The sequence below is a fragment of the Kogia breviceps genome, chromosome 10 (genome assembly GCF_026419965.1).
Source record: "Kogia breviceps isolate mKogBre1 chromosome 10, mKogBre1 haplotype 1, whole genome shotgun sequence".
Classification (NCBI taxonomy): Eukaryota; Metazoa; Chordata; class Mammalia; order Artiodactyla; family Physeteridae; genus Kogia; species Kogia breviceps.
This window is the reverse complement of record NC_081319.1, coordinates 32180756-32195102: the sequence shown is the minus strand read 5'-3', so window position 1 is coordinate 32195102 and position 14347 is coordinate 32180756. Positions and strand designations below refer to the sequence as shown.

General features: G+C 35.6%; 1 protein-coding gene across 1 annotated transcript in view; it reads right to left on the bottom strand.

The window, feature by feature from the left end:
* DNAH12 (dynein axonemal heavy chain 12) overlaps positions 1 to 14347 on the bottom strand; it is a 218637-nt gene that overhangs the window by 123823 nt on the left and 80467 nt on the right. The window contains exons 20-25 of the mRNA XM_067043844.1: positions 14050 to 14250; positions 10927 to 11121; positions 3743 to 3864; positions 3366 to 3648; positions 693 to 812; positions 225 to 381 (exon numbers count right to left, since the gene is read on the bottom strand). Coding sequence (XP_066899945.1) covers positions 225 to 381; positions 693 to 812; positions 3366 to 3648; positions 3743 to 3864; positions 10927 to 11121; positions 14050 to 14250 — 1078 coding nt within the window. The remainder of the gene's footprint in view (positions 1 to 224; positions 382 to 692; positions 813 to 3365; positions 3649 to 3742; positions 3865 to 10926; positions 11122 to 14049; positions 14251 to 14347) is intronic.

Here is a 14347-nt window from a genome sequence, read left to right as displayed (position 1 = left end):
AGAAATAAAGTAAAACAAGACAGATAATCCTGAAATGGAAATAATTTGAAAAATAAGTATTTATCATCTTACAACAGCAAATATTAAAATAATTCATGTTTTCTCACTTATGGAAAAGATCATATAAAATAAATTCTGTTGAGAGAGAAAAAGACATACAGTGTAAGTCCTTGTTTCTAAAAGCTATCTATACCTTATTTTTAAAATTAAAAAGAGTCACATACCCATATCAATCATGTCCATAACCACATCTCTAGCATGGACATCAATAGTAACCAAAGCCCCCAGAGTAATCCTGGTCTGCTTCGACAGTTTTCCTCTTACCAGCTCTACAATATCATTTAGTTGATTCTGAAGTTCCTTATAGTACTTCTTTAATCCCTACAAAATAAAAAAAAAACTTAACCTAATGTTATATAGTAGCTAAAACATGTATTTCATACATTTACTCTTTAACAATTCTGACATTATAATATAGCTCAACATAGAAATGAGTTCTCGAATAGAGTGATTTTTCTCTAAGCATAAGAAAAATTAAGAACAAGTTTTGAAATAATTGTACAATTTTAATGCTACATGTAGAAATTAGGGGGAAGGTTACCTTTGCAAATAATAGATAAGCTAACTAAAAAAACATAGCATGTAGAAAAGAAAGTTATTTAAAAAGAATGTTATTTAAGGTAACGATTTACCTCTGTCCCACTACTTATAACTTCCTGTGTCTCAGAGGTCCAGAACATTTGAGAAACACAAAGTACAACTTGGCCAGGCCACTCTTGAACCCAGTCTCTTCTTGCAGATTCTGGATAAGCCTGAGTAATTAAAATGCATTTCTAACTTTAAAAGTTTACAAAAGGGGAAAAAAGCTTAATGTTTAACAATAAAGAAGTGCAATATTTGGTACATTTGTAGGCTAGAATGTAGTCATGAAAAATTTTAGATGACTATTTAAAAGACCTGAAAATTTTTTACAAATCATATTTTTGAAATATTTATTTATAAAAGAATGGAAAAATGAGCACCAATATGTTAAAAATCAGTTATCTTTGGAAGGAGTTGATTATTGATTCTTCTGGAAATTATTTTCCATAGGAATTTTATGTTTCTTTGCTGTGGGGAGTTGTCAATTTTCTACATAGAATACATATTACTTCTATTATAATGAAATATGAGGGTTTACTAAAGTAAAAAATAAATCAGTCTAATAGGTTATGTATATTGATACCGAGATTTAATTGAAAAGAAGACTATGCCATCTAGTAGAAAACTGACCTAGTAGCTAGAACCCTTGTATTATTTATCCATAGCTTTTCTAAAAACTTGTATGGGGCTTCCCTGGTGGCGCAGTGGTTGAGAATCTGCCTGCCAATGCAGGGAACACGAGTTCGAGCCCTGGTTGGGAAGATCCCACATGCCGCAGAGCAACTAGGCCTGTGAGCCACAACAACTGAGCCTGCGCGTCTGGAGCTTGTGCTCCGCAACAAGAGAGGCCGCGATAGTGAGAGGCCCGCACACCGCGATGAAGACTGGCCCCTGCTTGCCGCAACCAGAAAAAACACTCGCACAGAAACAAAGACCCAACACAGCCAAAAATAAATAAATTTTAAAAAAACCAAAACACTTGTATGACCAGCATATATAATTTAAACAATAATATATTTGTTCATTTATATACAATTGAACAATCTATGCTTTTGAGTTCAAAGTATACTTTCATTTCTTCTAACATTTTTATGTTCAAAATGCACTTAAATGGGTTTATTGGGGGGTAGTCTTTTTAAAAATAACTTGTTTCAAAAGTAAATGATAATAGCAGATCCAAATTAAAAACTGAAAAAAAAACCGCAGAACAAAGTATGAAGAGTCGATACTAAAGGAAACTTTATATATATATATATATATATATATATATATATATATATATATATATATATATATATATACATATTTTATTGGCCATGCAGCACAGCTTGCAGGATTTTGGTTCCCCAACCAAGGACTGAACCCGAGCCACAGCAGTGAAAGTGCCGAGTCCTAACCACTGGACTGCCAGGGAATTCCCTGGAAACTATATTTTTAATACAATGACACCACCTTAGATATAAGAATATTAAACATAAGGATATAAATATCTATTATGAAAATGCATTTTATTAGCAATATTTATAGATAAATGCAAATGACAAATTAACCTAAGTTTCAAAGAAGGCTGAGTTTAGAAGAGTTGATGAGCCATTGCTAGGTACATAGAAGGTAAATTTCTATATGGATTAAGGAAATACTTTCATGGACAATGTTGATTCTTTCCTATGTGTCTTAGTTTGTTTGGAATCATAAATAGAAAAAAGGAGAGAAAAAGTCAAGATTTATCTGCAGGAACATTGAAGTTGAACAGAATAGTCACTGCAAGAAGATGATTCTCATAGGGCTCTTGGTGAAGGAAAAAGGATTCCTCACTCATATAAAGTGAGTTGCTGGATATAAGCCTGCAAAGCCTTTTTAAATGACATTTTTACTACACAACTGTTCCTTTGTGATCCTAAAGGAAGAAATATACTGGTTTATCATTCAAGATTAGGTTAATTGAATTAGCAAAAGTGAGGTACAAGTAGTGCCTACATATTATATTTCTCTCAAATGTTATAGAGCCTCCGCTAATGTTTGTTCATCTCATTTTGAGTTTTTAAGTAATTGTTTGAGTGTAAATAGCAATAAGTAAACTAGATCATGCATTTAACACCCATGTCTGAGGTTCTTTCTTATCTCAGGGGCTTTACACAGGATACTTAGGTGTCTCCCATTTGCTATTTATCTTGTTAATTCGTACTTATCCTTTGGGTCTCAGCTTCAACTTTACTTTCTCTAAGAGCCTATCACTAGCAACCCACCTCCCCCATTCTAAATTATATACACCTTATTATTCTTTCTCATAACACCTTTTTTTTTTTTTTTTTTTTGTGGTACGCGGGCCTCTCACCGCTGTGGCCTCTCCCGCCGCGGAGCACAGGCTCCGGACGCGCAGGCCCAGCGGCCACGGCCCACGGGCTCAGCCGCTCCGTGGCACGCGGGATCCTCCCGGACCGGGGCATGAACCCGTGCTCCCTGCATCGGCAGGCGGACTCTCAACCACTGCGCCACCAGGGAAGCCCCACCTTTTTTCTTTTGTAGCACTTAATCACATATTATTATCAATTCTTACTACTATTATTATTTTAATAATAATGTTAGGAACAAAGAGTAAAGAAAATAATAAATGGCTTAAAATAGTAAGACCTTAAGTGTTCATTTACTGGTACCCATTCAAAACCTCCTAAAAGAAAGCATTTACAGAATATAGGATATACATTAAATCCTAGGAAACATACCAGCCTGGCTGCAGCAATCACATCATGAATACTCCGGAGCATCAAATCTTCTACTTGAATGAGCCACTTTTCCACAGCACCTCGCGCTGCAGACGTGGAAATAAGTGCAATCAGCTCCACTCGCTCACCTTCAGAGCTATACATGGCTTTAATGTCCAAATTGGGAAGGAACTCCAATTTAGTGATGCCCTCAAAGCATTTTTTTAAATGAGGCTGAACTCTAAGTGGATCTTTGGTCTCTGACAAAATCTCTAACATTTCATCATTAGATAAGAAGAAAAAACTAAGGAAAAACATGCAAATACAAAAGTTTTAGTTATAATTCATCACACATCAGAAAATACTTTAATTATAGCACAATTGATTATCCATCATACCGAGGGAAGAAAAGTCGTTTTTTTTCAAGGTATGCATTAAGGCCTTTCATAATTTTCTCCAAAAGTTCATTGCAGTTCTGCAGTTTTTCCAGTAAACCTGATAAAGAAGTAACAGCAAGAACCTAAAAGAGACCAATTCATTCAGGTCAGCACTGATATATCAGATATTATGATAAGACCTAAACACTAACTTATATGTCAAAAATGTTAAGGTGTCAAAAGGTTTATGAAAATTGTCAGGAAATTTTTTATAATGTAAAACTATTAGAATTCAATAAATCACAAATATTCTTATTCAAAGATGCTAGTTATAAATGAGAAATTATGATTATCATGCACATTTTCATTTCTCCTATATTGTTTTGAATGATGTGGGAAGAGTCTGCTAGGTTGGTGTGTGATTTAATTTTTGCATTAACAACTGTCAACTATAAACAATCTATGGGATGAGTTGGAAAACTACATGCCATGAGCTAAATCCAGTCTGCTACCAGTTTCTTTTTTGTTGCTGCTGTTTTTCAGCTTTTATGAGGTATAATTGACAAATAAAAATTGTATATATTTAAGACATATAACTTGATGCTTTGATATCAGTATACACTGTGCTGTCACTGTTGTTTTAAAATGTTTATTTATTTTTTTCTTATCAGCCATCCACTTTATACACATCAGTGTATACATGTCAATCCAATCTCCCAATTCATCCCACCCACCCACCCACCCCCCAACACTTTCCCCACTTAGTGTCCATACGTTTCTTCTCTACAGCTATATCTCAATTTCTGCTCTGCAAACCGGTTCAACTGTACCATTTTCTAGGTTCCACATATATGCATTAATATACAATATTTGTTTTTTCTCTTTCTGACTTACTTCACTCTGTATGACAGTCTCTAGATGCATCAACATCTCTACAAATCACCCAATTGTGTTCCTTTTTATGGCTGAGTAATAATCCATTGTATATATGTACCACATCTTCTTTATCCATTCATCTGTCAATGGGCATTTAGGCTGCTTCCATGTCCTGGTTATTGTGAATAGTGCTGCAATGAACATTGGGGTGCATGTGTTTTCTTGAATTATGGCTTTCTCTGGGTATATGCCCAGTGGTGGGGTTGCTGGGTCATATGGTAATTCTATTTTTAGTTTTTAAGGAACCTCCATACTGTTCTCCATAGTGGCTATATCAATTTACATTCCCACCAACAGTGCAAGAGGGTTCCCTTTTCTCCACACCCTCTCCAGCATTTGTTGTTTGTAGATATTCTGATGATGCCCATTTTAACTGGTGTGAGGTGATATCTCATTGTAGTTTTGATTTGCATTTCTCTAATAATTAGTGATGTTGAGCAGCTTTTCATGTGCTTCTTGGCCATCTGTATGTCTTCTATGGAGAAAAGTCTATTTAGGCTTTCTGCCCATTTTTGGATTGGGTTGTTTTTTTTTTTAATATTGAGCTGCAGGAGCTATTTATATATTTTGGAGATTAATCCTTTGTCCATTGATTCCTTTGCAAATATTTTCTCCCATTCTGAGGGTTGTCTTTTTGTCTTGTTTATGGTTTCCTTTGCTGTGCAAAAGCTTTTAAGTTTCATTAGGTCCCATGTATTTATTTTTGTTTTTATTTCATTACTCTAGGAGGTGGATCAAAAAAGATCTTGCTGTGATTTATGTCAAAGAGTGTTCTTCCTACATTTTCCTCTAAGAGTTTTATAATGCCCGGTCTTACATTTAGGTCTCTAACCCATTTTGAGTTTATTTTGGTGTATGGTGTTAGGGAGTGTTCTAATTTCATTCTTTTACATGTAGCTGTCTAGTTTTCCCAGCACCACTTATTGAAGAGACTGTCCTTTCTCCATTGTATATCCTTGCCTCCTTTGTCATAGATTAGTTGACCATAAGTGTGTGGGTTATCTTTGGGCTTTCTATCCTGTTCCATTGATCTATATTTCTCTTTTTGTGCCAGTACCATATTGTCTTCATTACTGTAGCTTTATGGTATAGTCTGAAGTCAGGAAGTCTGATTCCTCCAGCTCCCTTTTTTTCCCTCAAGATTGCTTTGGCTATTTGCGGTCTTTTGTGTCCCCATACAAATTTTAAGATTTTTTGTTCTAGTTCTGTAAAAGATGCCATTGGTGATTTGATAGGGCTTGCATTGAATCTGTATATTGCTTAGGGTAGTATAGTCATTTTCACAATATTGATTATTCCAATCCAAGATCATGGTATATCTCTACATCTGTTTTTTTTTTTTTTGTGGTACGTGGGCCTCTCACTGTTGCAGCCTCTCCCGATGCGGAGCACAGGCTCTGGACGCGCAGGCCCAGTAGCCATGGCTCACGGGTCCAGCCGCTCTGTGGCATGTGGGATCTTCCCAGACTGGGGCACGAACCCCTGTCCCCTGCATCGGCAGGTGGACTCTCAACCACTGTGCCACCAGGGAAGCCCTGTTGGTATCATCTTTAATTTCTTTCATCAGTGTCTTATAGTTTTCTGCATACAGGTCTTTTGTCTCCGTAAGTAGGTTTACTCCTAGGTATCTTATTCTTTTTGTTGCAGTGGTAAATGGGAGTGTTTCCTTAATTTCTCTTTCTGACCTTTTGTTGTTAGTGTATAGGAATGCAGGAGATTTCAGTGCATTAATTTTGTATCCTGCAACTTTACCAGATTCATGGATTAGCTCTAGTAGTTTTTTGATGACATCTTTAGGATTCCCTACGTATAGTATCATGTTATCTACAAACAGTGACAGTTTACCTCTTCTTTTCCAATTTCTATTCATTTAATTTCTTTTTCTTCTCTGATTGCCGTGGCTAGGACTTCCAAAACTATGTTGAATAACAGTGGTGAGAGTGGACAGCCTTGTCTTATTCCTCATTTTAGAGGAAATACTTCCAGTTTTTCACCATTAAGAGTGATGTTTGCTGTGGTTTTGTCATATAAAGCCTTTATTTTGTTGATGTAGGTTCCCTCTATGCCCACTTTCTGAAGAGTTTTTATCATAAATGGATGTTGAATTTTGTCAAAAGCTTTTTCTGCATCTATTGAGATGATCATATGGTTTTTATTCTTCAATTTGTTAATATGGTGCATCACATTGATTGATTAGTGTATATTGAAGAATCCGTGCATCTCTGGGATAAATCTCACTTGATCATGGTGTATGAGCCTTTTAATGTGTTGTTGGTTTCTGTCTGCAACTATTTTGTTCAGGATTTTTGCATCTATATTCATCAGTGATATTGGTCCTTAATTTTCTTGTTTTGTGGTATCTTTGTCTGGTTTTGGTACCAGGGTGATGGTGGCCTCATAGAATGAGTTTGGGTTTTCCTTCCTCTGCAATTTTTTGGAAGAGTTTGAAAAGGATGGGTGTTAGCTCTTCTCTGAATGTTCGATAGAATTCACCTGTGAAGCTATCTAGCCCTGGACTTCTGTTTGTTGGAAGATTTTTAATCACAGTTGCAATTTCATTACTTGTGATTGGTCTGTTCATATTTTCTGTTTCTTCCTGGTTCAGTTGTGGAAGGTTATACCTTTCTAAGATTTTGTTCATTTCTTCCAGATTGACCATTTTATTAGCAAAGAGTTGCTTGTAGTAGTCTCTTGGGATGCTTTGTATTTCTGCGCTGTGTGTTGTAACTTCTCCTTTTTCATTTCTAATTTTATTGATTTGAGTCCTCTCCCTCTTTTTCTTGATGAGTATGGCTAATGGTTTATCAATTTTGCTTATCTTCTCAAAGAACCAGCTTTTAGTTTTATTGATCTTTGCTATTGTTTTCTTTGTTTCTATTTCATTTATTTCTGCTCTGATTTTTATGATTGCTTTCCTTCGGCTAACTTTGGGTTTTGTTTGGTCTTCTTTCTCTAGTTCCTTTATGTGTAAGGTTAGATTGCTTATTTGAGATTTTTCTTGTTTCTAGAGGTAGGCTTGTATAGCTATAAACTTCCCTCTTAGAACTGCTTTTGCTGCATCCCATAGGTTTTGGATCATCATGTTTTCATTGTCATTTGTCTCTAGGTATTTTTTGATTTCCTCTTTGATTTCTTCAGTGATCTCTTGGTTATTTAGTAATGTATTGTTTAGCCTCCATGTGTCTATTTTTTTTCATTTTTTCCCTGTCATTGATTTCTAATCTCATAGCGTTGTGGTCAGAAAAGATGTTTGATATGATTTCAATTTTCTTAAATTTACTGAGGCTTGATTTGTGACCCCAGATGTGATCTATCCTGGAGAATGTTCCATGTGCATTTGAGAAGAAAGTGTAATCTGCTGTTTTTGGATGGAATGTCCTATAAATATCAATTAAATCTATCTGGTCTATTGTGTCATTTAAAGCTTGTGTTTTCTTATTAATTTTCTGTTTGGATGATCTGTCCATTGCTCTAAGTGAGGTATTAAAGTCCCCCACTATTATTGTGTTAATGTCGATTTCCTCTTTTAGAGCTGTAGGCAGTTGCCTTATGCATTGAGGTCCTCCTATGTTGGGTGTATATATATTTATAATTGTTATATCTTCTTCTTTGATTGAACCTTTGATATTATGTAGTGTCCTTCCTTGTCTCTTGTAACATTCTTTATTTTAAAGTCTATTTTATCTGATATGAGTATTGCTACTCCAGCTTTCTTTTGATTTCCATTTGCATGGAATTTCTTTCTCCATTCCCTCACTTTCAGTCTGTATGTGTCCCTAGGTCTGAAGTGGGTCTCTTGTAGACAGCATATATATGGGTCTTGTTTTTGTATCCATTCAGCAAGCCTGTTTCTTTAGGTTGGAGCATTTAATCCATTTAGATTTAAGGTAATTATTGATATGTATGTTACTATTACCATTTTCTTAATTTTGGGGGTTTGTTTGTGTAGGTCCTTTCCTTCTCTTGTGTTTCCCTCTTAGAGAAGCTCTTTTAGCATTTGTTGTAGAGCTGGTTTGGTGGTGCTGAATTTTCTTAGCTTTTGCTTGTCTCTAAAGTTTTTGATTTCTCCATTGAATGAGATCCTTGCTGGGTACAGTAATCTTGGTTGTAGGTTCTTCACTTTCATCACTTTAAGTATATCATGCCACTCCCTTCTGGCTTGTAGAGTTTCTGCTGAGAAATCAGCTGTTAACATTATGGGTGTTCCCTTGTATATTATTTGTTGTTTTTCCCTTGCTGCTTTCAATGATTTTTCTTTGTCTTTATTTTTTGCCAATTTGATTACTATGTGTCTCGGCATGTTACTCCTTAGGTTTACCCTGTATGGGACTCTGTGCTTCCTGAACTTGGGTGGCTATATCTTTTCCCATGTTAGGGAAGTTTTTGACTATAATCTCTTCAAATATTTTCTGGAGTCCTTTCTCTCTTCTCCCTCTGGGACCCCTATTATGTGAATGTTGGTGCTTTTAATGTTGTCCCAGAGGTCTGTTAGGCTGTCTTCATTTCTTTTCATTCTGTTTTCTTTATTCTGTTCTGCAGCAGTGAATTCCACCATTCTGTCTTCCAGGTCACTTATCTGTTCTTCTGCCTCAGTTATTCTGTTATTGATTACTTCTAGTGTACTTTTCATTTCAGTTATTGTATTGCTCATTTCTGTTTCTTTGTTCTTTAATTCTTCTAGATCTTTGGTAAACATTTCTTGCATCTTCTCGATCTTTGCCTCCATTCTTTTTCCGAGGTCCTGGATCATCTTCACTATCATTATTCTGAATTCTTTTTCTGGAAGATTGCCTATCTCCATTTCATTTAGTTGTTTTTCTGGGGTCTTATCTTGTTCATTCACCTGTTACATAGCCCTTCTGCCTTTTCATATTGTCTGTCTTTCTGTGAATGTGGTTTTTGTTCCACAGGCTGCAGGATTGTAGTTCTTCTTGCTTCTGTGTGCTGCCAGTTTTTACATGGCCGGCAAGTTAAGAATTATTTTTACACTTTTAAAAGGTTCAAAAATTAAAAGAAGAATAACATTTCATGGTACATGAAAATGTCAGTTGTCCATAAACATTTTTGATGTAGCACGGACACCTCCATTCAGTCACATATTGTCTTTGGCTGCTTTCTTACTACAACAACAGCAGAATTGAGTAGTTACAAAAAACACTGTACGTCTCACAAAGCCTAAAATATTTACCATGTGGCCCTTTGTAGGAAGAAACTGCTAACTTCTGTTCTATAAGAATAATGTCTTACAAAGGTTCTAAAGTCAACATGTAAGGGAAATCCTTGAAACTCATAAATTTCAGTACTATTGACTCTCAACAGTTCAGCACAGCTAGTTTTTTTTTTTTTTGGCTGCATTGGGTCTTTGTTGCTGTGCGTGGCTGGCGAGCGGGGGATTCTCTTGTTGCAGAACTCAGGCTCTACGTGCACGGGCTTCAGTAGTTGTGGCTTGCAGGCTCTAGAGTGCAGGTTCAGTAGTTGTGGTACATGGGCTTAACTGCTTCGCAGCATATGGGATCTTCCTGGACCAGGGATCCAACCCGTGTCCCCTGCATTGGCGGGCAGATTCTTAACCACTGTGCCACCAGGGAAGTCCCCAGCACACCTTTTTCATCCAGCATTGAAACAAATTGTTATTTCTTAAGTTGAATACCAGATTAAAAAGTGGATATATATATCTATGAACTTTGTATACTATGTGTATGAAAAATACATGGTCTGTCTTTCAACATTAAAATAACATTCAACAAGGTGCTATACTCACTAGGAGAGACACATAGCAAGTGAAACCAACTGAGAGAATTGCTGACTCTTTTTTCCCATCACCCTCAAGCATATAGAGTCATTGAGTAGAAACTCAGGTGAATCACATGCACTACTCATTTGTTTGTATTCATTCTCTCTCTCTCTCTGTCTCTCTCTGTCTCTGTCTCTCTATGTCTCTCTCTCTCCCACCCTCTTGCTTTCTTCATTTTATTTTATTTTACTATTTATTTTTATAAGAGGGATCACTGAGTATACATAGTAGAAGCCAAGTGAGTTAAATGAATGTTTGAAGCAGCTCCACTATACATATTAAAGAGTTATGAGTAGTGTATCTTATGAATTGAAAAGTAAAATTATCTATGCTTTCCTATATTTTTCTGAGCTTTCCAGTTTGTATACAATGAGCAGGTTTTATTTTTGTACTTGGAAAAAAAACCAAATGCTTTCTGTAATAGCCAAAAATAAAGATTCCCCTTTATTTGAAACAGAGAAAACAAACACTTCACCTTTGGATCTTTTGTACAAAACTTCATGATATCCCTCCAATGTCTGTCTACTGTCTGAAACTGACGCCCTTCTTCTGGCATCTGTTGCATGATATCCTCAGAACAAAAAATGGGCTCCAAGTACAGCCATTGAGCTTGTACTTTTAACCATTCATCAGTTGTTTCTTGTATTCGAATCAAACGGTCCTCCCAGGCCTTAATGAAAAGCATAGTATTCTAAGTTCCAGTTATTAAAGAAAACCCATAAATTATAGCAAGGAATATGTATTTTAAATTTATTGTTATTTTTGAATCAATGCAAAACAGCTCAAAGTCACTTATAGTGTCTCACATGGCCTTTGAAAAACTCTAGGAGGTCTGAAGTTTTCCTAAATCATTGGAACTCACAATTGCAAATGACTGTAGTTACTTAGACCAATTTCCTAATCTCTAGGTGAACTGTCCCATGTCCAAAAAGCATACAGGAATACATCCTGTTCTACACCAGTAGCTATCAACCTAGGGACAATTTTGCCCCCACCCCAAAGGACATTTGACAATGTCTGGAGGCATTTTCATTTGTCACAACTGGTGGGGTGAGATTTCTACTAATATCCAGTGAGTAGAGGCCATGGACATTGCTAAACTTCCTACAATATACAGGACAGCCCCCACAACAAAGAATTATCTAGCCCCAAATATCATTAGAGCCAGGTTGAGAAACTGTGCTCTACATCAATGCATTTGGGGGAAAAAGTCTTCCTTATTGTCACAGATCTCCTAGAATCCATAAGGTATTTCATTAGCCAAAGATCATTCATATAAGCTCTTTGTTTCTTAAATATATGGCCTAAGGTCCTATATATCAAGAAATTGCCCTCATATTTTTGTTCTAAAACCTCTAAGAGAGGTTTCAAACTTGTCTTGTAAATTCTCCTTTGTTAAACAAGAAATATCTGCAAAAGCATAACATCTTACCAGGAAAGGGTAGGTCAGCCTGATTCAAGGGAAAATGTGCAGCTTTATGTCTTTTTGGAAGAACACAACTCTTTGTCTTCTCCAAATATTGAAAGCCAAGGTGTCCTATAAATACACTATTTATGCTTAAATTAAAACCAAACTGCCTTCTTTGAATTCCAGGTTTGTCGTTTATTAGCTGTGTGAACTTTGGGTAACTTACCTATCCTTCTATGCCTTACTTCCCTTAACTATGACTACTGATAATAACAGTGCCTACCTTGAGGGTTTGCTATGGGGATTAAATGGGTTAATAAATGTAAAACCCCTAGAGTAGTATCTGGCACACATTTGGAAATCAATAAATATCAGGGGAAAAATCCATTTGTTGTTGATCTTTTCCCCATTTTATATAGTCTCCAGTTTGAATTTTGATACTACCTATAAAACTATTAGTTATTATAATTTATTTGCTTTGTGTACTTACCCACATCAATTATAAGGACGTTAAATAATCTTACAGTCTCAAATATCATTTGTTTTTGTCAAGTGGACAATATTTCATTAATTATTCTAAAAGACTCTCAAGCTATTTGTTCCCAAATATAAAGTATAGTACATAGAACTTCACTACAAGTTATGAGAATATAGCATGAACTGTTGGTGGGAATGTAAATTGATACAGCCACTGTGGAGAACAGTATGGAGGTTCCTTAAAAAACTAAAAGTAGAACTACCATACGACACAGCAATCCCACTACTGGGCATTTACCCTGAGAAAACCACAATTCAAAAAGAATCATGTACCACAATGTTCACTGCAGCTCTATTTACAATAGCCAGGACATGGAAGCAACCTACGTGTCCATAGACAGATGAATGGATAAAGAAGATGTGGCATATATATGCAATGGAATATTACTCAGCCATAAAAAGAAATGAAATTGAGTTATCTGTATGAGGTGGATGGACCTAGAGACTGTCATACAGAGTGAAGTAAGTCAGAAAGAGAAAAACAAATACCGTATGCTAACACATATATACGGAATCTTAAAAAAAAAGAAAAGAAAAAATGATTCTGAAGAACCCAGGGGTAGGACAGGAATAAAGACACAGACGTAGAGAATGGACTTGAGGACACAGGGAGGGGGAAGGGTAAGCTGGGACGAAGTGAGAGAGTGGCATGGACATATATACACTACCAAATGTAAAACAGGTAGCTAGTGGGAAGCAGCCATATAGCACAGTGAGTTTTGTGCTTTGTGTCCACCTAGAGGGATGGGATAGGGAGGGTGGGAGGGAGATGCAAAGGGAGAAGATATGGGGATATATGTATACATATAGCTGATTCACTTTGCTATAAAGCAGAAACTAACACACCATTGTAAAGCAATTATACACCAATAAAGATGTTTTAAAAAAAGATTAGCATCAACTTGAAACAATCTTTAAATGAGAATTTATTCATTGCCCTTTGAAGAAAGTATTTATTTTAATTCAGAGTGTAAAATTCATGTTTTGTCTTATCTGCTATTAAATTGTATAAAAAAATAAGAAATGTCCAAAGTCTATTTTGTTTTATAACATAACACTCCTGCATAAACTCAAAATTATTATATTGTTTCTTTCACTTTAATACCATTTCCTTATAGCACCACCAGTGTTGAAAATTTGTTTCTTCTTTTCTCCTCCATGTTCAACACCATTTTCCTGCCCCACATCTACTAAATAATGACAGCAGATATTCTTTAACTGCTCAGCCAACCATTTTGCACAATTATATTTATTAAAATTACCAGATTGATTTTCTGCCTATAAGAAAAGACATTTTGAAAACTTTATGCTTCTCGGTCAAAGCTTATGTGAATAAAATACTCAGTAAAGTGGAAAAAAAAGAATATAGCATGAAACAGGGTATAGGCTGTCTACAGTTAGATTAAATAATACCTTTTTCCTTCCACATCTATCACTGTAATTGGAGAAGATTTTTCTTAATAACAATATCATTTGTTATTTTAAAAATCATTAGAGTTAATGGCTCATCTGTTCTATATATTTTCACATTAATTTTAAGTTATCTGTTTCTATATTTCACCAAAGCTATCCAACAAACTGACTTATTTTCACAAGATCATATATGTAATAAGATTGCAATTTTTATAAATGACCAGGAGTTGACTATCATACCTTGATCTCCTTTTCAAACGGTTTGATGAAAGGTGAGCCTCTCATTGTCTGAGTTTTTATAATTTGATCATCGAGGAGAGCCTGAATCTCGTCTACTGAAGAAAGAATACAGACTCCAGTATCACGATATAGACTCATATGAAAGGCAATATCATCCCAAGTTCCCATCATTGTATGCATGGATTTCTCTAATGAAAATTCCTAAATGAGAAAAAGAAGAAAGAATTTGGTGCATTACACAGCAATTTTTGTATGATAATCTGCAACTGTCTGTAAGTTAGAAAAGTTTTTAAACAAT